This window comes from Poecile atricapillus, chromosome 1 (assembly GCF_030490865.1).
Source record: "Poecile atricapillus isolate bPoeAtr1 chromosome 1, bPoeAtr1.hap1, whole genome shotgun sequence".
NCBI classification, from domain to species: domain Eukaryota; kingdom Metazoa; phylum Chordata; class Aves; order Passeriformes; family Paridae; genus Poecile; species Poecile atricapillus.
Window position 1 is genome coordinate 7680842 of NC_081249.1, and position 23979 is coordinate 7704820.

The 23979-nt window shown below is 37.7% G+C and overlaps 1 protein-coding gene across 3 annotated transcripts in view; it reads right to left on the reverse strand.

Annotated features, from left to right (window-relative positions):
- Positions 1–23979, reverse strand: part of USP9X (ubiquitin specific peptidase 9 X-linked) — a 102380-nt gene that overhangs the window by 24411 nt on the left and 53990 nt on the right. Inside the window, exons 16-31 of one of the 3 annotated variants that reach the window (XM_058847504.1) lie at positions 23384–23726; positions 21869–21964; positions 19753–19964; positions 18016–18256; positions 17661–17810; positions 17430–17550; positions 16829–16959; positions 16289–16567; positions 13058–13183; positions 10911–11036; positions 8028–8194; positions 4663–4771; positions 3931–4077; positions 3668–3814; positions 2634–2841; positions 104–324 (exon numbers count right to left, since the gene is read on the reverse strand). In XM_058847504.1, the coding sequence (XP_058703487.1) occupies positions 104–324; positions 2634–2841; positions 3668–3814; positions 3931–4077; positions 4663–4771; positions 8028–8194; positions 10911–11036; positions 13058–13183; positions 16289–16567; positions 16829–16959; positions 17430–17550; positions 17661–17810; positions 18016–18256; positions 19753–19964; positions 21869–21964; positions 23384–23726 (2824 nt within the window). Of the gene's footprint in view, positions 1–103; positions 325–2618; positions 2842–3667; positions 3815–3930; positions 4078–4662; positions 4772–8027; positions 8195–10910; positions 11037–13057; positions 13184–16288; positions 16568–16828; positions 16960–17429; positions 17551–17660; positions 17811–18015; positions 18257–19752; positions 19965–21868; positions 21965–23383; positions 23727–23979 lie in introns of all 3 variants that reach the window. The other 2 variants (XM_058847493.1, XM_058847513.1) reach the window with 2 other exon arrangements.

Below are 23979 nucleotides of genomic sequence, written 5' to 3' on the forward strand. Positions count from 1 at the left end.
GAAATCAAAGGGATTGATTAGCAACTGAAATTTATTATAGCCTTTTCATAAAAAAAAGTAATTGCAATTTAAAGATTAGGTAATTTTATATAATTAAATTTACCTCGTTGTCCTGCTTTTCATCCCCAGACATGTCATCATCTACATCACTGCCTGTGCCTTCAATTGCAAGAATCCCATTCCTGATGGCTGGAATCATGTACAGCTGCTGAATGACAGAATTCATATAACAAGTGGCACCAGCATTCTTCAGTCCCACAAATCCCTTTGGCGGTCGAGGCCCAACAGGGGGCAGATATTCCCATTCTGTGAGCGCTTCACAAGCTAAGAGAAAAGAGCAGAATGTGGTCAGGGAACTGTTTTGTTATGAAATAAAGAGAACATTGATGCAGTACAGAGGGCAGTTGCATAAAATTATTAGTAGTATGTATCATACTGCAATTTAATAAAAAACAATGTGCCATCAGAAAACTTGCTAAAATTAACACAACTTCTATGAAGGACAGTTCTATCTGTAATCTTAACATTATAACATTTTCTTCTACTGTGTAACCACAAAGGTAAACAGGCAGAAATTTAGTCCAGTTATATATGCAACAGAAGTCTTTCCTCAGTATCAGCAAGTGTCTTAGCTGAAGAATTCAGCTGAGTGAATATAGAATATATAAACAATTTATAAGCCTTTCAAAAATTATAATACTCTCAAAAATTTACAATCCTTAAAAAAATTATAGTATTTCACTTAAGCTTCAATTTTACTTGCCAGGATGCAAAACAGTTTTAGCAAATGCTATCTATATAACTTGATATACATTTTTTCCTCCTGAGTCGTCTCTCTCAGGTCCCTCACATTTCTTCAAGAACATTTATGATCACCTCAGCTAACCTGCTGCTCTGTAGTTTTAACACAAAAAATTCTAATATAAGAGAGCATATTTATTTACAAGCAGATTGGTATATGATTCCCAGAGCATGCGCAGTTCATACATGTGCTCTCTCTTCTCTCTGACATACCACAGAGATCTGGTGTTCTGTTGTGCTCATCAAACACTTGAATGGAAGGGAATGCCATGAAATCCCCCTAACTGTGAGGTGATAAGAAATACACTACTTCCCAATAGTAAAGGGTGAAGAAAGAATGATGAGGCAGAGGGGAAAACCATAAAGCTGCCCTTTTTTCAACTGAGATGGAACTGAACAGGAAGAGACTGAAAAACCTCAAGTGACTCACTGACAGCACCACTCAAGCAAGTAGCACTGCCACTCTGAGAGGCAGTGGACAATTTCCACTTTTGGATACTACTTTTAACTGCTAATGGATTTGCTGAACTCTGAGTAATAATTCACTGTTAAATCCCACAATAGTTTGGGTTGGAAGGACCTTTAAAGATCAACTAGTCCAACCCCTGCCATGGGCCAGAATATCTTCCACTAGACCAGATTGCTCAGGGCCCCATCTAACCTGGCCTGGAACACTTCCAGGGAGAATGTATCAACAAGTGGGCAACCTGTTCCAGTGTCTCAGCATTCTCATAGTGAAGAATTTCTTCCCTGTGTCCAATCTATATCTACTCTCTGTTTAAAATTATGGCCTCTTGTCCTGTAACTACAGGCCCTGGTACAAAACTTTTTCTACATCTTTCTTATAAAGCCACGTTTTAAATAATGAAGGTGACAATAAGGTAGCCCTGGATGCTTCTCTTCTCCAGGCTGAACAACCCAAACTCTTCCAGCTTTTCTCACCATATGAGCTTGGGTTTCCTTGATTTGATGGTGTTTGGATTTTGTTTGGTGGCTGTTGATCTTTTTCCCTTTCCCTGTTAATATTACAGCAGAATGGCTCCAGTGTCCCTTTAGGGCTGGAGAAAATACGCTCCTGCTTGATCATTTTTAAGAAATGCTTTTTTTATGACAACAATAATCTGTGCTGAAAACAAGGTTTTTACCATCCTTGTGAAAATTAGCCCAAGTTTCTCTTGACTATTGGCTTTTGAAGCATTTGCAAGTTTTTGAACAGACTGCAATCACTACAATCTTTCTCAAGTGAGAGGGAGAAAGTTCTTTCAGTGCAGAGCTGTGCTGAGACAAGGCCAAAAAGGAATTTGAAAAAGGACTATGACAAGCAAAGAACGAGTTCAGAACTAAAAAGAGAAGCAGGACAGAGCACCTGCATCTGTGGGGACAATGATGACAAATCAGGTGAGCAACCAAGAGACTGGCTCTAAAACTAAGCTGAAGATACCTGGTGAGGCTCTGGGATTAGTTAGCAAGAGCCTGAAACGATGAGACAGAAGTACAAGATACAGACAGAATGAGGTTTCTGGCAGTTGGTATGGACAAAGGGAGCAGTCAGACATTGAGACAGGAAGGGTCAGGCTGTGCAAGTGACTGAGGCTGGAATTTGGATGTGACCATGGAATGCAAATCAGTGCATTTACTGCATAAAGAAAAACAAGTAAAGGCTATGCTGGCAAACTGATTTTGCAACATTAAAAGCAGCCACAAACAAACCATGAACTAAAAAACTCAGCATTCGGTTCAGTGGATAATATAAACAAAACCTATGCTTGATATATACATTAAAGAGTAGAAAATAGATAATTAAAAGTATTACATACTAGTGATTGCTGTACCTATGTAATACATTTCAGTCAATGTGTCTACTATCTGTTTGAGATTTCGCACACATCCAACTGCTAGTGCAACGAGGAGCTCAAAGCCAGCATTAATAGTGGCCGGTGAACTACAGACTGGTATGGCCTGCTCAGCAGGCAATTCTCCATTCCTCATGTACTGTAGATAAACATTGGATGCTGGGAAGATGAAATCATCTATCAACTCCTGAAAAAAAAAGACAATAAATCACCTGTTACCATGGAAATTATTTTAGAAGAGAGTAAGGGTTATTACATAAATGAATGTCTGAGAACCAGAGAGGTACTTCGAAACAAAAAAACAAGAGTAAAATTGAGACCAACACCATAAAGAGCTTTTAAATTTAGAACAGAAGAACTTCATTCTAAAGTGGTTCCCTGCAAACCCACCTCCCTACTGAAAGTTAAAAATAAATCTGTACTGTTCTTGATTGATAAAAAATTTCTTTTGCAAAACCAGTATTATCTACAATGCGACTTTTTAATTAATGCTGAAAAACCAACACTCCTGCTCTACAATATCAGAAGTACAAAGAAAACATGTCTGATTAAAGAGATGCTCAGATGTGATGCATTTGCTCAAACCTGCCCTAAGCATTAATAGCACTAATTAAGAACATATTGGGTGGAAACAATGGGAAGTCATTACAGGGGTAATGAAGAAAAGCAGTCCTGTACAGGACTATCCTTCATCTAGCTCACTGCCTTTATGTGATGTTTGTCAAGTACTGGAATACAGTAAAAATGAGAATGTTACAGACACTTTACGAATGAAACATGCAATTTTAAAATTTATTTTAAAATTTATTTTTAAAGAAAACATTAAACTCAAATCAAAAGGATTTTATTGATAGAGCCCACAAAGATGTGACGCGCCTTTTTTACTTATTTATAGGTGAAAACAAACAACAACAAGAATCCCAAAAATCCATCCCCTCTTCCTCAAAAAAACCACTAAAACCTCACAAAGACAAAAAAAAATCCCCTCCAGGGGTCAAAAAACTTTAACTTACTTTAATGAGATTAGCACCTCCCTTTTCACAACCAATATGGTATTTCTTCTCAGGTGTCTGGAATGCTAACAACTCTTTTGTTACTCCAAGGTGACCCTCTAAGATCGTTTCTTCAACACCTGTTTCCCCTGTTCTCTTTACTTCATCCTGCCATTTAAGAGAAAGTTAGGATACTCCAAATAGCAAAGAAGCTCAGAACTGCAGTTTACAACAAAGCAAAAAAAGACCCTAATTATCAGGAATGAACTGATCCTGAAACTTACCCTGATTCTCTTTAGCCAGTCAATTTCATTATTAAGAAGAACTTCAGCATTGGGTACGTTAATATTACTGTTGTAAGCATAGTTAAGAAGATGTCTTAAGAGGGTGAAGTAGTCTCCAGAATGCTTAGCTCTCTCTCTTGCAGTGCTCTGTGTAAACCAAAAGCAAAAGAGAATTTATACACGCTTCTACTAACAGTACAACACCAACATATTTTCCCTAAATCTTGCAGTAAACATAAAACAAGTGTAAGGTAATTTTTAACCTTTTAGAAATTTAAAATTGTATTTATCTGCTAATGAATGACTTCCCAACTATTTTAGTAGCAATTTCTATATCTGAATGGGAAAAAGAAAACCAAATCATAACTTTTGTTCAAATGTTCAAGAGCCATGAGCATGAGAGCTGAAAAGCCTGGCAGGTTCCGTAGAAGGTACTAATTGTAGGTATCTCTCTAACCTGCTGATGATTTTTACTTAAAGATTAGTGATCACCAAAGATCAAATGCAGACATTAAAGCCTATTGTTCATGTTCTGATCAGAAAAAGCAAAAGAGTCCCTTTTCCTCTGATCTAGCTCAAATGGAAATCATCTGTGCTGTTTGCCTGTAGGTCAGAAGCAATCTATATTTTAGTGACTGTTATTAATAGCAATTTTTCTTTTCTTGAAGGTGTTTTGTCCTATTACTTTTTACAGATACTTCCATACTGAAGACTTTATCTCTGAAAACTTACCCCTAGAACAGTAAACAGCAGGGTAATGAAGAAAAGGAGAGGTCTCTGTCCCATACAACACCTGGTAGCCATTAAAAAGAATTGCTCCTGTGCCATCTGACGAACGGTTCTGGAAATAATTTAATAGAAACATTAAATTCAATCTCCCTATCCAAACAAAACATTAATTAAATTTGTGTTTATCTGCTTAATGCCATTTTCTAAAACTGAACATAACGTATGAAACAGGAATAGTTTAATTATTCACTACCCATCATATTATTTCTCCTTGTAGTGAAATTTCAGATGCATGAATTATATTACAAAACCTGTTCCACAAATCAAATATTCAAAGGTAAAAGAAAAAGAAACTCAGAAACACCTAACCACTACACCTCTACAACTGACAGCAAATATTGCACAACACAACAATTTGCAATCCTAAATATTTTTTCCTAATCGAGCACCAGCTGTACCTGGTAAGACAAACCAGAACTACTCCAGTAAAACTACTTCTATGTGTCATTGCAGCAATTTGCTGAGTATCTTCGAAGCGATCAAAATGTATCATTAGAGTAAGATGTGAAAGATGCTGATCCTCCTGAAAATTCAAGTGGCTATAATTAAAGGAAATTTTCCACCTCAGAAACTAATTTAATCACTAGAGCAATACAGGATTGGACAAGCTTCAATTAAAAAAATATTTAAGGCAAATCCTATTCTTTCAAGTTGTAGGATTAATTGTCTGAGCAGTATGCCTTGTAAAAACTGTTAGGAACAACTCTTTTTGTGTGGGAAGAAACTACAAATGAATGCTGAATGAATGATTTTATGGAAGTATCTCAACATATGAAAAACTGAGTTTTGCAGTGTCTGTTTGGTGTGGCTGTCTTTGTTTCGTACCCATGGAGTCAGGGTGGAAAGCACACCAAAAAACCCTATTCCCTTCAGAGCTTTTTCATGTATAGTTAACTGCGATTTCAAAGCCACAGAAGGATGACCTTGAGGTCAGAGCAAAGATGCACCTGGCTGAGCACCCATCTGTGCTACCATGCACAAAGCAAACCGCACGAGAAGAAGGAATCATGCAGTGATACTTCTCCAGAATGTTCTTCTTCTAACAATCTGTGGTTCAAGAAGACCACCAGGAGCAGTATTTCATAGCCCTCAATGGACAAGTTCATGAAAGAATCCCTCAAACCATTTCCAAACTGAAGGTTTGCACCGCTTAAATGTTATGCTCAAGAAGGTTTTATACAAAGAAACACAGCTCTCCATTTGTTCTCCCTTTGCTACTTCTGATTTTAAGGGTCTCTGTAGTATTCTCCTCCCACCATTCATCTCTCCTCCAGTATGAAGTGCCCCCAGCTATTCAGCTGTTCCTCAGATGGAAGTCATCACAGAGCTTTGATCTCCTTGTCACCCTTCCCTGATCTTTGCAAGTTCTCTGAGTTGCAGCAGACTGTGGGGTGGGGCTGGTCTGTTTTGCTCTTTACAATAATTGACATTTTAAGGGATCTGATTGCTGAGCCGACGTTTTTGTAGAACATCTCACAGAAAGTAATTTTAAGATAAAATCCTTCAACTGCTGGGGACAAATCACATAGACACTCCTCAGGGCTGCGCACTTGAAGGCAGAATGAAATAGATAAAGGTGGTATTTTCCTATAATGAGAAATGTGACCAATGTGACATGTCTCAAAGAGTTATGTTTCTGAGGAGTATGCAGTGTTTGAATACAAGTATTACATTTCTGTGAAGCTGTAACAATCTAAGAGCTCTTAAGGAATCATGAGAGGGATGCAGCTGCCTGAGCACAGGCATCTCATGCTGTTTTGGACACATGATGACAGCACAGAGCTGGCACACAGACAGGAGCTGCACAGTGAACTCACACTCCACAGGAGAAACAGCTGGAGGTCAAGCACCTCCCTTAAGGCTGGCAACCTGAATCCTGCCCCACTGAGAGCTCCAGGACACGGGTTTCTGTACAGTTAATAGACGACAGTCTCTTCAGTAGGTGTAAGTGCCATTGCTTTACACCAGCACAAAGAATTTTAATGCATTTAGGCCACATACATGTGGCCACCAAACACTTCACAGGAATCAGCAGAGTACTTCTGGGTTCCAGGATTATTTAGGACTGTTTGGCTATCTCCTCTTAACTAAGCCAGTGTTCCTTTCAGAGGAGATCCTATAAAATCAATTACCTTGTAGGAGAAAAACTACTCCAGCATTTAGTATTAAACACTTTGCATTCTGTTTATCAGTTTAGAGGTAGAATGGTTATGCTCTGAGGAAACTGAAGTCCCAGTCAAACTCTAAAAAACAAACAATCTATCTGATCTTTCCTATAAAGATCTTATTTGTGAGATCTGAACTTGGCCATCTTCTTAGTCTTTTATGGCGTACAAAAATATTTTCTCACATGCATATTTTTGCTGACATTGTCCTCTGTTTGAGCATAGGAGATTAGAGAACAATAGTTGTGGAAGGATATTCAGAGTTCTGACTGGTATTTGTTAAACTTTCTCTGCACTGCAAATACTGATTTGTTTCCACATTAATTCAGAAGAAGAACTTTTTAGCAGTTTAGTTCAACTTCACCATTCTCATTTACAAAGCAGTCCTCTGTTTTCACTCATGTTTATGCTGTTCTATCTTGTAACAATGAACAGTTGCACCATTTGAAGTGAGATTATAATATTTATCACAAGTTTTACAGGCCTATGAGAGAAAACAGCTCAGTGGTAGCTTCTTATACTGACTGTATGAACTATTTTTCCATACAGTGAGTGATAAAAGGAAGCTTCAGTGAAACTGAAAGTTCAACACCCTGTACCACAGGTTGCAAACTAATAAAGCTTATGGTATTTCTGGTAACTCTCCACAGTTTCACCAATGTGTGCAAAGAGTTCACATGGAAGAGATGCTCTGATGATACTATTGATCCTTTTGTTAAGGCAAATATTCCTAAACATAAGACTTTTCAACCTGTTTATCCAGAAAAGTCAAAACCCCCAAAACACAAATCCTGCTCGAATTCTGACCCCATTCATCTGAGAGCACCAAAATCTGACTCCCTTTAAAACATACTGAAAGGCTTAAGACGCTACTAATTTCAGATCTCTTTCATTTCTCAATGAAAAGTTAAAATATTCATGGAACAACAGTATCTTAAAAAATCAAAGTTAACTCTCTAGTAAGCACTGGCAACCAAGTTTAATAGCATATAACAACTTTCCACCTGGATGGTTTCTGGAAACACCCACGCCAATACTTTACATCACAATTTCAGATGGGCTGAATCCACTGCTCTGCATTTAGGCTTTATTTCATTTTTATTTCATTTTGAATTGTAAAATAATAAATGTGACCAAACTTACTTGCTGTGACAGTGCAATAGTAAATCAATAATAAACGTCTGCCACGCCTTCTCTTTACTGAGTGCATCCAGTGCCGTTGGAATCAAAGCAAAGCACAGGGTCATCACCTCCAGTGCTTCACAGCAAACTTGTTCATCTTCCATGTCTGGCTCATTTCCTGCATTTGTCTGTGAAAACAAACAAGAGTGCACAAAGTGGGTACATAAAACAATCCCAAGAAACCCAACTGGCTCCAAGGTATATCACTAAACGCAAACACAAACCACAGCTTTGTACACTAAGTGATTATCAGCGTCAGGGATTTTATGCACTCAGATCCGAGCCAAAGCACTGTGTGGGATGACTTGAGAATTGTGCTTCTCACAGAAGGATTCCAACCATGAACTTATGGAGATAGAAGTTCAATAGGAAGCTTGTGGGCAAGTTACATCAGTTAGTACTGTCAGAGTTACATTAGTTAGTACTGTCATTTTTTTCTCTGTTTACATCTGGGGTTTTGTTTTTCTTTACCTCTCAAAACATGGAGTTTAAAGCTTGGAAAACTCTCACTGCTTAAACAGAGAACAGCCATAATGCTGTGTAATTAATTCATCAATCCAGTTTTACAAGGCTTTGACACTCACAACTTACTAGACCAAAGGATTTTTAGTACTGCTAGAATTTATTAATCACTTTGCTATTTTCCAGAAACATGAAAGTGCTGTTCAAGTTTTAAACAAAGCTGCTGTGGTGATTTTTGACATAGAAAATAGTATTACTGCTAATTGGTGCATAGATTACTTCTTAAACTAAACACTTGAATTAATTGAGTTGATTTTGGTACATCTTTTCAAACTAAATATTTTGAGAATAATGGCAAACCCTCTCCTGCATCTAGAAGTAATAATATTCAAGAAGTTCCAAAGAAACCAAATGTGAGCAGGTCTCAATTTATTGTTTATAAATCATGAGTGCAGGTTGGTCTCATTAAATAGAGTCATTAAATATTTGTTTTATATGTGGAAAGGTATCAAGTATAACTAGGCAGAAAGAAGGGATTACAATGCAGAGGAGAGAACTAATTGTGAACAGGCCAAAATATGCCTCACTCTGGCAACAAACACTATTTTGTCTATGCAAATAAATAAAACAAATAACAAATAAAAAAACAGAGGCAGTCACTGCACTGCAGCGGGAGGATGTGGCAATTCTGACACAATTTGAGATCAGAAACTAAATACAGAATGCCTTCAGCAAGTCCAGAACTGCACCTGCTTTGCACTGAAGCCCTGGTTAGAAAGTTATTTCTGTACTGCTGCAGGGACCCAGAAGAAAGGCAAAGTGCATTTTATACTCAATAAAGTACTTCTCTGCACTCAGGCACCCAGAGCTGGGGGTCTGTACATCATTATATTCAGTCTTTATAAAGCCATCACAGAAATTGCTTCCTATAATTTATAACCATATATGGTTCTCTTACACTGTGTATTTTCTTCCATGATATTCCTCTATTTCTAGGATACTTTCCTCTCTTTTAATATTATATTAACAAAGGGTACTTTATTTCCCGTTCTTATTACTTCTGAAATTCCTTCCTCTTTTGAATTTCCAATTTTTCCCTTTCAATTTTTATTTCCCTTTTGTATAGCAGAAACCAAATGCAGCTGCCATTTATTACAGATGTCCATATAAGTGTCATTAAGAATAAAAACAAAAAAACCAAAAATGAAAATCCCACAAAATCATCTGAAGGGTGATCACTAACTCACAGATTAAATTTCACCTCTTTCAAAACTTCCATTACCTCAAAGTATTTTTACAGAACTTAACTGTACGATTTTTACCCAGAAGAATGTTAAAAAAGCACATTTAGGTCTGTTTTCTTTTAGGTATACTTTCTCTAGTGCACTGCTGCTCTTAAAGCATCCCATGTATAGATATAAGAGCTTATATTTGTGTGCCTGGACTGTCACATGACCTAAACCATGTTTTATATGCAACTGTCATCTAAAAAAGCCCCCAAACCCCAATTTATTTCATGAAGAAGTCATGCTCACAGCAATAGAAGCAGATGACATTATAACCCTATGAAGGGTAATGGCGAGGTGTTGCATTTTGCTGAAGTAAATATCCTTCTTTCTTTAAATTTGATCTTTAAATGATCAAATGATCGTTTAAACACAACAGCAAATACACCAAGAATTAAGCCTCCCTACGTATTCCTTTTCCTTTTACTCTCAGGCAAGTATTGATTAGTACTAAACCTGATTTTACAAGACAAAAAAAAGGAAGATGTTTTCTTTACATCACTGTCCAAATCCAGACTGTTATTTCCTGTAACTGTAAGCAACATTACCTTAAACACAAGATGTGTGATAATCTATTGATATAGAACTCCCAGCTCCAAACAATTTGTGTAAACCACATGTGAAACCATGAATAAAAGAAGAAAAGTCATACAGAATTAGCAATTAAATCTTTTTTCCCAATGCTTCTCACATCACTTTGCTCTTTCTCATTCTAGACTGCACATATGCTTTGAATCACTTCTGTAGAACAGATCTTTTAAGTTTGAAGACTAGACAAATTAGCATTGCAGGAAATGCTTGTCCCTTATTTAGATGCAGAATCTAACTGGTCTGAAAACATATTAAAGCAGTTACAGAGCTGGTGCATTTTTGAACTGACACCAGATTCAAGTTACAATTCAACAGTTACTGAGAAAAGGAATTTGGAATAGAAAATTAAGCTGCATTATGACAATGCATTACATGTACTAGATTCTGAAATACATGATTGTATCCACCTAAAAGCTCATCACAATCTAATCCTGACCAGGTCAACATTCCCTTTTGTAGAGAAACAAACAGTTATACAGAAAAGGAGTTGTTCACGAATTCTTACCTTCTCATAGATTTTACTAATTTCCTCATTTGAGCTGAAAACCAGCTGAACTGACCCACAACCTGATGCCCAAACAATTTTTTGTACTGCCCTGATAACACAGATGTCAGGGATGTATTTTGAAGCCTGAAAAAAAAAGAGAAAGTAACTAAAGCAGCATTAAATTACAGCTGCAAATAACATTACAATGGATTCTAAATTCCCACAAATGTATTTCACAGAAAATTTAAGATTTAAAATGTTAAAACAAAGATTTTTTTTTCTTAAATAGAAAACAGATGATATATCTTCAAGAGTATTTATACTTCATTTATGTAAAATTTCATTTTATAAAGTAGGATGTAGGCAACTGATTCTAAGGCTTAGCACAAACTACCAATTTCAATGCTAAAACCTTCTTTATTTAGGAGAAAAACCCCAAGAAACCACCAAGCATTCATCTGGAAGGCAGCCAGCCTCTAAAGCAATGTAAAAAGTTGACCTTATTTTAGGGTTTCTCCCCAGGCTGTGCTAGCTGATAGCCAGCTTAAACACACTGATGTTATCAAGTATGTGATATAAAGGGTTTTCCTCATGTCCAAGACACAGAGGGTTGAACATGAACAAGAACACAACTCATCTATTTAATGAATGCAAAGTCACTCTTCAGTACTTTGTGCATGGTCTGAGTTAACATCCAGTAGTTTCTACTGATATACACACATTACAAAACATATTACAACTGCTATTATTTATGGTTCACAACAACTTTTAAAAAACACTACCAAACTTATCTGAAGTTTATATCCAAAACAGAATTGTCAAAAAAAATAGGTAACCTCTAAAAGCAGATGGCAGACAGTTCTCAAGGATTTCAAGTTTAATTTCTCTAATGCTTAGACAACAAAAAAGGGGACTCTCAGAAGCTGAGCTAGTTAGGTATCTGCATCAGTAAACCTGAACGATCTTCATTCTTGTACTGATATGGACATTAACAGTATTCACAAGAAAAATAAAAGGCATTTCATCTTTGTCACAAGCAAAGCAATCTTACAGCAACAGCGCCACAAGAAAAATAAGAGTGTTTTTTTTATCTCATTGTAGTTTCACAATCTTTAAGTATCAACATTTTTCAAAAAGGTGAGTGATTCCTCTCTGTGCTAAGGTCTTCTCTCCGGCCTATTGAAATTATGTCAGATTAATTTTTTTAAAAATTGTGAGATCCACTGAAAAGAGTCTTTGACCATCAAAACATGAAAAAGAGAAAAACCTTTCAAAGGCAACTACAAGACGTATGAAATTTAGTTCTACAGCAGTATGCATCATTTCAGAAAATTATAGACAAATCTTCCACAGCAATACTGTCAAACACATTCAGATTTTGTTTGCTTTGATGTGCTTGGTGAAAGAAAAATAGTCTATTTATTTATTAGCAGGCCTCTAAGAAAGACAGAGGCAGAATTAAAAAACCTTTCTTCACATCTCACCTCAAAAGAGAGTTCTTCTACAGAAGAAATTTGATTAAATCAGAGTTCAATTGGCTGATTTTACACTATGGATGCAAAACCACCACTGATGGAAGGCAGGAGGCTCAGTCTTTCAGTGCAGCACATTGTGTTTTCTTTAGACACTGCCCTTTGTTCTCAAGGGATAGTGCACTTGTCAACACCAAGATGAGAATACAATATTATCTTCTATCTAGATATCTCAGAAGTGCTTTGGAGATGGCTTTGCAGATATGCTATACAGTACAGAAGCACCATACCTATGGTTTCCTCCCTGGAAACCGAGGGATCCAGATGCATGCGGAAGGGGAAGTTAAAGCAGCTGTGATTTTAGCTCCTGCTGAATTCAGCTGAATTCACTAATGTGTTCACTAACACGACTCCTGATTCCAGATCCAAATGGGCTTTAGCCACACCATACACATAAGACCACTACGCTTGCAAAGCACATTGTTTAGCCTGAGTTTTTCATTTCTGTCATTAATGCATCTTCAATATAAAAAGATACACTGGTAATGATTTGAGATTTTTCTCTTTCATATAACTATAACCTAAAACATTTTAAAAGGAAAATCTGTGTCTTACAAAGCAACAAATTCAAGGATTAAGAAAATAGAAAAGATGCTATAAGGAAAAAGATGATACAGAAAGGAATTCACCAACCTCATCAGATATTTGCTGTGCAAGACGTATTGCTACATTTCTCAGCATGCATTCTGAAGTTGGATTAGGAATGTTTTGTAGGGCATTTTGTAGCACCACTGCCTGGTCATGCGTAGCCTGGTTTATCTGGAAGAAAGTATTTCTCATACTTACTTTTACATGGGAAAAAAAAGCAAAAAGATACGAAGATCTAAAGTTACTTGGAAAGGTTTGGTTGAAGTAGGTAAGATCTTGGAAGGAAAATTACTTAGTGCAAAGGCCAACATAAATAAACCTTATTTTCAAACAGATACCATCACATCTGAAGACACTATGCTGCAGTGTAAGATCACAGAGTACAGGCAGTTATAAGGAAAGGCACTTGCTCAAAACTTATTAACTTTGGGGAATTGTTTATTGATCAGATTACTTCAAGTTAACAGAACTTTTTTCTGTTACAATGCCTCCTTCCCTTTCAGTAGATGTGGGAAAGAAAGGGTTTGGTAAAACACTGGGTCTCCCTCTGGATTAGGTAAGATTGTCCAGAATACAGCTGCAGTTTTTATTATACCGAAGTACATTTTGAACATTTGAGTTAAGTTACTCTTGAAGAATCCTGTTCTAAATTGTCCCTTCTGTTTTTTAAAATATTTTCAAAATAGAAACAACAAGACAAGTTTTTATCTTTTTTTTGTACTGGTTTAAGCACAGATCCCTCTCTTCTTAATCTGCCAGACCTTCATAGTTTTGACAAAACCTGAAATGATTGTTTCCTTCTCACAGACAAACAAAAGATGGTGTGCTGGAGTTACAACTTAAAATGGAAGAGTTTTTTCATTTTCCTGCACCAGTTCATTCAAAAAGCCCATCTCAAATGCTGCTCAAAAGACACACTGTGAGGCTGCTGTGGGTCACATCCCTTGCTTTGTCAGCTTCACTAAGACACCTGATTCAGGGAGTAAAGTCACAGAGCCTTCACTGAAGACTAACAGTCAATCAGCTATTGGATGCTATTGGAAGTGATCAACAGCAATATACATGGGGTAAATCAGTTCTGTGTACTAGAACACTGTATTTAACATTATTAATTCAACCTTCTATGAAAACAAGGAAGAAAGCAACAATTTTAAAGGTACTAGTGACAGCAACAGACCAATAGCTGAAAAACTACAGACATATAACCTTGGTTGCCTCCTTCTCTTAAATATTGATGGAAAGCCAAGACAGAAAGTTATATTTTGGTGTTTATGCTTTAGGTAAGAGAAATGAAAGGTTTTAACAAATCTCACCTGCACCCCAGGTGAATAAAAAATACCAAAGTCCCTCAAAGAGGATGATGGTGACAGCAAGAACAACAATGTTTTTTTCCAACAAGTCAGTTATTATTAAATCAGATGTTTGCAACTCTAAATAGTGAAAGTCAGCAGTTGCGGATAAATGTTAATACCTCCTAAGAAGTCAGCCTAAGTCTGTTTCAAACAATACTTCAAGACTCAAGTGATGCAATGTGTGTTCCAAACTGCCCTTTAAATAACTGCTGTAAGAAACAGGGCAGTCAAATTCACTCATTTTAAACAGACGAAAGACAGGGTGGCAATCATGTCTGCCTTAATATATTCCTATTATACTCTCACATCAGACATAAAAAGGGATCTTCACTTCTTTGTAATCATTAAGAGATCTGATTTACTTGATAAAGAATTAATTATGTATCTTCCAAGAGATGCAGCTAACCAGAACAGAGATTTAAGGGGAATGTACTTCTCTGGTTCAGAGGTGGAACTTAGTGAATACTGTGGAACAGAGTGCTCTGAAGTCAGGTTCTCTGTGTATTCTTGAGTACAGGTTGATAGATCAAGCAACTATTTGGGATGGAACTTCACAAATGGGGAATTCCCATTTAACACAGAAAATGCGAGTTGGAAGGACCTCACAAGGATCATACAAGTCCCACTCCTGGCACTGCATAGAGCCATCCCCAGGAGTCACACCATGTGCCTGAGAGTATTATCCAAACACTCCTTGAGCTCTGTCAGGCTGGTGCTGTGATCACTGCCCTGGGGAGCCTGTTCAGTGCCCAACCACCCTCTGGGGGAAGAACCTTTTTCTGACATCCAACCTAAAACTCTCCTGACACAACTTCAGGCCATTTCCTGGGGTCTGTCACTGTCACCACAGAGCAGAGATCAGTGCCTGTCCCTCCTCCTCCCCACACGATGAAGTTGCAACTGCAGTGAGGTCTCACCTCAGTCTCCTCCAGGCTGAACAGACCAAGTGACCTCAGCAGCTCCTCATACAGCTTCCCCTCAAAGGCCACCCCTGTGGCCTTCCTTTGGATGCTCCCTAAAAGCTTCATATCCTTCTTACATTGTGGTGCCCAAAGCTGTCCCCAGCACTCGAGGTGAGGCTGCCCCAGCCCAGAGTGGTACAATCCCCTCCCTGCCTCAGCTGGCGATGCTGGGCCTCATGTCCCTCAGGATACGGATGTTCCCCTGGCTGCCAGGGCACTGCTGACTCATATTCAACTGGCCATCAAGCACGACACCCTGCTTCCTTTTTTGTGTCACTGTTTTCCAGCATCGCATTCCTCAGTGTGTCCATATATCCAAGAGTTGCCCCATCCCAGGTGGAGAATCTGGCACTAGGCTTTGTTGAACTCCATACTGCTGATGATTTCCCAGACCTCTGATTTGTTGCCTCCCTGCCCTCCAGGGAACCAACAGCTCCTCCCACTTTTTGTGCTATCTGCAAACTTGCTCATTATCCCTTCCAGTCCTGCGTCCAAGTCATTTATGAAGATGTTGGAGAGGATGGAGCCCTGCAGAACCCCACCTGTGACAGGTCACCAGTCTGATTTCACCATTCTCTACAGCCCTTTGTGCCCAACCTGTGAGCCAGCTGCTCACACATCACATGGTGTGTTTATCCTGCTGTGGGCTGGACGTTTTGTCCAGAAAGATGAACAGGATTAAAAATGCTGTTACCTGTACCGACAACCATGCAAACCACTGAAAATCATATACAGAGCAAGTGCATCTCACACGTAACTTTTTACAATCACCCAGAAAAAGGATTTGTTTAGTAAATTGATCTTTTTTTTAGAATTGTAAAACATTATCTGAAAGTACGGTGAATTCTTGATATGCAACACACTCAAAGAATCGACTACCAATGAAAAGTAAAGAGACGTTGCTGCACGCATTATAAAACACAGAGCACATTGCTATTTCCAGCAAGAAAGACATATATTACCGGTGAAATTGTACTTGTGCCTTCCACAACTGGCTGACAAGCTTCTGCCACAGCTCGAACGTGGCCGTATCCAATTGCTGTTAGCAATAATTTGGCTATTTTTAGAGCATTAAGGTAGGCACCCCTTCGAGTTTCCATATCCGCATTTGGCAGGAAGTTATTTCTGGTCAGCATGCTCAGCACAAGAGGCAAACCACCACTTTTCAGGAAGTTGTATTGGAAGTCACTGGCATCTTCTCCCAGAGGTGCACTGGCAGGCATTAACAAGGCATAAACTACCTGTAGAAGAAAATACAAAGTTATCTAATGGAAATGCACCAGCTTGGATATAGATGACTGAACGTAAGATTTTTGCAGCAATACTACGTAAGTATTGCTTTGACAGCACTGGCCATACACATGATTATGCCAGTAAATTTTTAAGTATTTTGATTGTTAATTTCAAGCCAGAATTTGGTCTTTAGGCTTCTGTAATGTTATAGAGAGGATTGCCACAGAAAGCACTGACAATTTTTAAAGAACAGGCAAAGCATCACAAACCTCTGTTAGGTACAGCACTTGTGAGGCAGAAGGACCAAAGAATAGAGAATCAAGGGATGGACTAAGGCTGCTTTCTCCAAGCTTTGCATGATCTAAACAAATTGCTCTTAGTTTCTCGACCGTAGTGTTATCTGCAATAAAAACACAATTTATAAGTATTTTGCAGCAAAAGTACTCCACACCAACAAGCCAGTACTATTTACAATTCTAAATCTGAAAAATTTTAAGTGTACCAGAACAGTTGCAAAAACTTACAGACAAAATCAGACTACAGAGTGTTATCCAATGATTATTACAGTCAAAAGTGGTCCTATTAAAGCAGTGCTACAAAGCCACTTTAAAATACAATGATCCCCATTTTCACTGCACTGTGGCACTGAACCCCAGTACCAACTGCAAACTATGCAACTTTATATAGCAGACAAGAAATAACTACATGAGAAATCTTTTACAGTCCTAATTAGGATAAAAGTAATGAATTACAGTATCAATAAATTACCAGAAAGTAGAAAATACTCCCCATCTTCACTTTTATGTATCAGGTAAGAAATTAGTATACAGCATATTACAAGATAAAAAGAAGCATAAAGTTAAGTTTTACCTGGTGGCATGAGCTTCATAAGAACACGAGCTCCATCTCTAAGAGGTGGCATATTTAGACTACTGCCCAAGTCTGCAACTTGCCAAAGAAAAGAGATGTATCGAGGATGCAGTGACATGATCTTAAAATAAGCAAATTAAAAAAAAACAAAAAAAACCCATAAAAATTGTTAGCCAAAGACAAAGTGTAAGAAAAAACATATTTGAACTGTTAATTTCAGAAAATGCTTACCACTCCAGGTAAACAGCTTTCAACTTCTGGATTTGGACCATCACTGTAGTGATTGCCGTGGTTGCCCGGAGAACCAGTTGAAGAGTCAGAAGAACTATCTGGACTTGAGGGCATATTAGAATTTATCTGTGTAAGCTTGGCTGTAATTAGCTGAAAAACACAATCATAGTTTTAATACTCTCCAAAAGTTAAGATTCTTTACCAAATAAGCATCTCAATATAATGTTATTGTCATAAGAAGGAAGTATGGAATTATTTCACAAAAATAAATGATGCAATGCATGTTATTTTTCAAGCATTTACGAAAGAGAAGGAACATCTGAAATGACGTAAATACTCAGCCTGCAACACTTACCGTTTTATCTTTGAGATTCAGCTGCCCAATTAATTTTCTGTCATCTGCAGGATCTACCAGCTCACCCCCAATGAACAGCTCTACTTTTGTGTGTGCACTGTTGGCTTTAATGCGATTGAGGATGCAACGCCGGACTTGGCCAATCGTGTCATTTGTGTGAGACCAAATATCCAAATCTTCCACCTGCCGGCCTTGGTTTGGAAAACGAACTACAAGTGTGATATGTTTACCACGGAAAGCTCTGAAAATAAACAAACCAGCCAAAGTTATATTTGCCCTCGTGAAATAAATTCTTTTCCCTCCTGCATTTTTTGTAGCAGGTATTTCAACATCAAATCTTTACATGGTATTTCCCAGTGTAAGATTTTATGAAAGCCCCACCAACTATGACAACAACATACACAGAATCTTTCAAGAAACCACACTCAGTATAAATGCATTAGTCATATGGTCAAATTTGCAGTCAGGTTAGGAACAGTGACAGAAATTTTAGAAGTCTCTTGAAAAGTTTTAGATCTTTTCTCTGTCTTGTAACTTCCTGACCAAAATGAGCAAACAAAGCTTAATCAGACTGGCAACGATGTTTTGCTCTTTTAGCAAAGCAACTCAAGCTTTAAATACACCAAGATCAGAAAAAGCCATAAGGTAGCTGAGCCTTAATGCCTTCTGTCAAAAGCTGTTATAAGTTTTATACTAAAATTCCAGTTTTTAAAATCACAATCTTTTAAAAAAAGTTTAAAGTGGTCAAAAAAGGAAGAGAAGGTTTCACATTAGCAGTGATCACTTTCCCTACAATGGCAGGGAGCTCATTAGGAAAGATGTGCCCAGATAAGCCCAACAAACTAATCTCATGTATCAAAAGGCAAATACTCCTCATAAAGCTCCTTGCTAACAAGGCCTGTGAAAGATTAGTCTACTCAAATAAGACATATATATATAAAAAAGACATAACCACAATCAACAAGAAAATTTTGTTAGGACTAAATCAATCAATATATGCAGTAAAAAAGCTGTAGCAACACTGCAAATTAGTAACACACCATGAAGAAACAGCAATCGCTTCATTTCTTTTGACAAAGAGCATTTAAAATAAGTGGACAAAAAACCTCCACTGTGTTTAAAAAAATGTTAGCTGCATGATAAATCCATAGAGATACCAAGGATTTAAGGTGTTTTCACTCAAGGACAAGAAGAGTGAAGGTGTACAGAAAATAAATATACTTTAAAGTACTGTTCTCCCCCTTCTTGTGAGGAGCTTACAGAATATTTCACATAGAGATAATTAAAAATTTAATCTTGCAAAGTAAGATTGAGATCTCTGTAAATTCTGGAAGGTGAATGTATACATTCATAACATGTTTTTGTATAATAAGACTATGAGAAACAAAAAAACTTTGCCAATGCTAATGTAAAAAACAGTATTGCTTTTAAGTAATCATCTGAAATAAAGAACTATATCCAAAACAATTGAGCCTCAAGGTACATTGTGCTAGTTGCGGAAAAAACCACCAAGTTTATTCTTAGGCCTGCTGTCCTTTTCATATATATTTGTATTTTCCTGATCTTTAATTATTTTTTTTTTAATACAGTTTCATGTATTAGCGAAGGAAATGGAATTCTGAAACACCATGAAGCCCTTTCTTGAATAGAAACCATTTAGACTGTAAAAATCCCAAGGATAATAGTACTATCAGTTTAACAGAAATAAAAACCATGATACTGCTTTTTCACACATACCTTGACATAGGCAGAATAGTTCTTTCTTCGTGGTAATCACTGTCACACTCATTTATATACTCTCTTAAAACAGTTAACACTCTCACCATCCTTATTGCTTCTTGTCTTGCACAGTTGATACTGTCTTTATCTCCATCCAACACACATAATGTATCATAGGAGGCTTTTAGACGATCGAAACAGGACTGAATGAAGTCTTCATGAATCACTACCTAATTACGTTAAGAAATTGGTATAATTACAAGACATATTAGAACCCACCTTTTCAGAAGGATGAGCAAATGGTAGAGAAAAAAAATCCCACAAACCGAAACAGGTAAGTTACTCAATAAAGCTGTTTTTTTCCAGCAACTCCCATCAATAAATAGCTCTAATTTAGTGTGCACGTCATCAGCAACTGTAACTGTATTGTATGTAAATAGAAAAAGTGAAAGTCTGGACAGAGAGCACTGAACTGAACTTTCACTTTCTCCTTTTCTCAGACTATGTTACAGAATTCTTGTGTGCATGTAAATCAAACACTTATGGAAGTGTCAGAGCTAAGCATGTGCAGATGGACAGATCAATGAGAGCTTAGTAAGCCCAGACCTACAGCAAAACAGAAGCCTCCAGCCATCTGCCACTGCAGGAAGATACAGCTTGAATGGCTGTGAATTTACCACCTAGAGCAGCTGTGCTGGACCTGGCAGACTGGCAGCTCTCAAGATTACGAAAGTGTTTTCGAAGGCAAGCAGAATATCAGAGTTTTAAGAAATATACCTGGCAAGTTATCAACTGCAGATTGTCCAAAGGACAATATTCCTCAATTAAATTTGTGCAGTCACATAATTACCAAATGGTTTGGGTTGGAAGGAGCCTTAGAGATTATCAGTTCCAACCTCCCTGCTATGAGGAACACCTTCCACTAGACCAGGTTGCTCAGAGTCCCATCCAACCTGACCTTGAACATCTCCAAAGGTGGGGCATCCACAGCTTCTTTGGCAACCTGTGCCAGTGACACAACACCCTCACAGGAATCATTTCTTTCTAATAGCCAACTGAAATCTACCCTCTTTCAGTTTAAAGCTTTCCCCTTGTCCTGTCACTATATGCCCTTGTCTAAAGTCCCTCCCCATCTTTCTTGCAGGGCCCTGTAAGTACTAGAAGACCTCTAGAGTCTCTTGAAAGCCTTCTTTTCATGTCTTCACAGCAGAGGTGCTCCAGCCCCTTGATTATTTTCATGGCCTCTTCTGGACTCACACCAGCAGGTCCACACCCTTCCCATGTTAGGGGCCCCAGAGCTGGATGCAGCACTGCAGGTGGGGTCTCACCAGAGCAGACAAGAGAGGCAACACCCTCTTCCTGGACCTCCTGACATGATGCAGCTGATGGAGCCCAGACACAGGTGGCTTTCTGGGCTGCCACTGCATGTTTGGCTTCTTGTCAACCAACACCCCCAAGTCTTTCCCTACAGGGCTGCTCTCAATCTGTTCATCCTCCAGCCTGTATTTGTGCCTGGGATTGCCCCAACCTACCTGCAGGACCTTGCACTTGGCTTTGCTGAACTTCACATTGCTCTCAAGGGTCCACTTCTCAAGCTTGTCAAGGACCCTGTGGATGACATCCCTTTCCCTGAGCTTAGAGAAAACTATCTCTTCTCTGTCCACTAAACCACAGCTCCCAGCAAATACTAATTTAGGGAGATAATATCTGATTTGCTAGACCTCAGCTTGACCATTTCATAGAATATCAGTGACCCTGTGTAAAGGGACATGCCAGGAAAAAGAGATTACATTAGCCTGTGACAACACCCCACAGACCCAGCCACTGAACCTACTCATATGAGTAAGTGCCACAATATGCAGTGCAATGAAAGGCTTTCCTCATATGACATTAACTATTTTCTGAGTATCAAGAGCAAATATAGCAGATGAACTTAGTATGAAAAATTAATGAGAGTTCAGTCTGCAAATGTGAGAAAAAACTTTAGTTCTGCCCAGAATCTGATGGTTAGACTTACCCTCCAAAACACAGAAACTATTCCGTTTTCAAATCTTTCAACAATAAAAATATCACCAAACTGATTTTTAAGACTATTTTTTTATTCTACTCCAGTCTTCCTGTTGCTTTTTCTTACCTGATTAACTTGTAACCTTGGGCCAAGATTAGTATAGATCTCTTTAAGAAGGTCTATTGCTCTGTTTGCGATGTCATCATTTCCCTGAATCACAACCTAGCACAATTGAAAAAGAAAGCATTAGCTTATCTTAAAACTTGCTGGTATAAAAATGAAAACCAAAACTACTACATAAGTATCTTAACACAACAGTATGTCTAATTATCTTATGAGGTGAAAGGGACTAAAATGCTTAGTTACAAAATACAATCAACACAACTTACACTTAAGACAAGTATGTGAGCAAAAATTAATAATTAACTAGTTTTGAGGTTCAGAGTTGGCAAAAAAGGCTGATTTCTATAAACAGAGTAAAAGTAGTGCTCATACGTTTATGTTCACACAATATTCCAAATTTTCTCTTGCTTCAGAGAATAAGAAAACAACTTCTTCAGATGCTCCAACAATCTGCGCCACCAGACAGAATTTTCAAGCACTTAAATGGCTGTGAATGGTGGAACGGGGACAAGCAAAATGAATTCTGCTTCTAACCTGATAATCTAAATTTTAATTACTAGTTATCAGGTCTGACAGAAGGTTTTACAGACAACTCCTGCAAGGTATTGAGCTGAAGCTTTTTGAGTTTTGTCATGCTGATCAGAGTAAAGTTGATTCCCAAAACTAAAACATGCTAACATTCTGTGGGGACTCTGTTCGCAAACACCATGTGAACTTATTTGTATAAAAATTGGGATCCACTTTGGTTTTAATTCTAATCACCAGAATTAAAATACCCAACCCTTCAACAAGCCACAACCAAAATTACTAAAGACTGCTGCTGTACACATTTTACAAACACAAAGCAATGAAAATCATGTCACAGTGCACCACTGTGGACTCTAAGGCAGCTCTTGAGAGCTAGAAATACACTGAAAAAATTAGGTTACAGTTTAGATACTGATGGTTTTCACCAACAGATTTGGCAAGCTTCAGAAAGCTTCAACCTTCCTACTGAAAAGGAAGAGTCTATATATAGAGAATAGGTGGTTATATGGAATCTACAGATCCTAAAAACCACCATGTTTAGCCAAAAGGTTGTGGTTATAAGAGGAAGAATCAGACCAGCGATCACCTGGTCTGATCTAGAGTCACTCCAGTTTACCACACTAGAAGGAATGCCATGGAATAGCTTGCACAGTGCATGAAACAAAGCTTTATTATAATGTGCATGTGAAAAAAAAGAGAAATCTACATAATTCACCTGGAAGGATCTTTTCTTCTTCAACAGTATAGGCAAATTTTTAATTTCATGACATACATAAATATACTTATGTTTCAGATAACTTTCCATTAAACATCAGTCTGCAAAGTTACCAAGTTGCATACTTGCTGGGAAGACAGTGGAGCCAAAAGCCATGCATTTACTTGAAAAAAGTAGATTTTTGTAATTTCAGTACATTACTAATAACTTACACATAAAGTGACTGAGAAGGTCTTAGCACTTAACCTTTCAGATGCTTCCTTCAATTAACTCACCCTCCAAAGGTAGTCTAATCCTATTAATTCCAGATCATCCATCATATAGGCTCGTCTCTTTGCTACTAGCTTTCCTTCTCGACAGTTCACAGCTTTGAAGAAACGTTCAAAACATTTCATTCCATTTTCTGTTAATAGGGAAGGATCCAGCTGAAGCACATTATTTTCAAAGAAGTCCTTATTAATGTCAGGGTCTAAGTCTGGTTCATCCCCCATTAGTTTGGAATACCATTTAAAACAGGCTTCGCGATCACAAAGATAAACTGCATTTTCAGCTAAACACTTCCATATTTGCTTCGCCTGAGGGGCACAGAGCCACAGCTGACCATCCTTCAATAAAAATCTTGAGCAAAACAAAGAGACAATTAACAGCACTGTCTAAGAGACATCCAGAGTTACAATTCAGTAAAAAGTACAGGCACAAAGTTGGATATGCACATTATACACATATATATCACAAGTATAAAAACTTTATTTACATCATCAGTTCACTCATAATTAGCCCCATGATATGTTAGTAAGTTTGAATGGACCTTATATTCCAAACAAAAAAATAACAAAATTCAGTAAAAAAGCACCTTATACAAAAACACCAA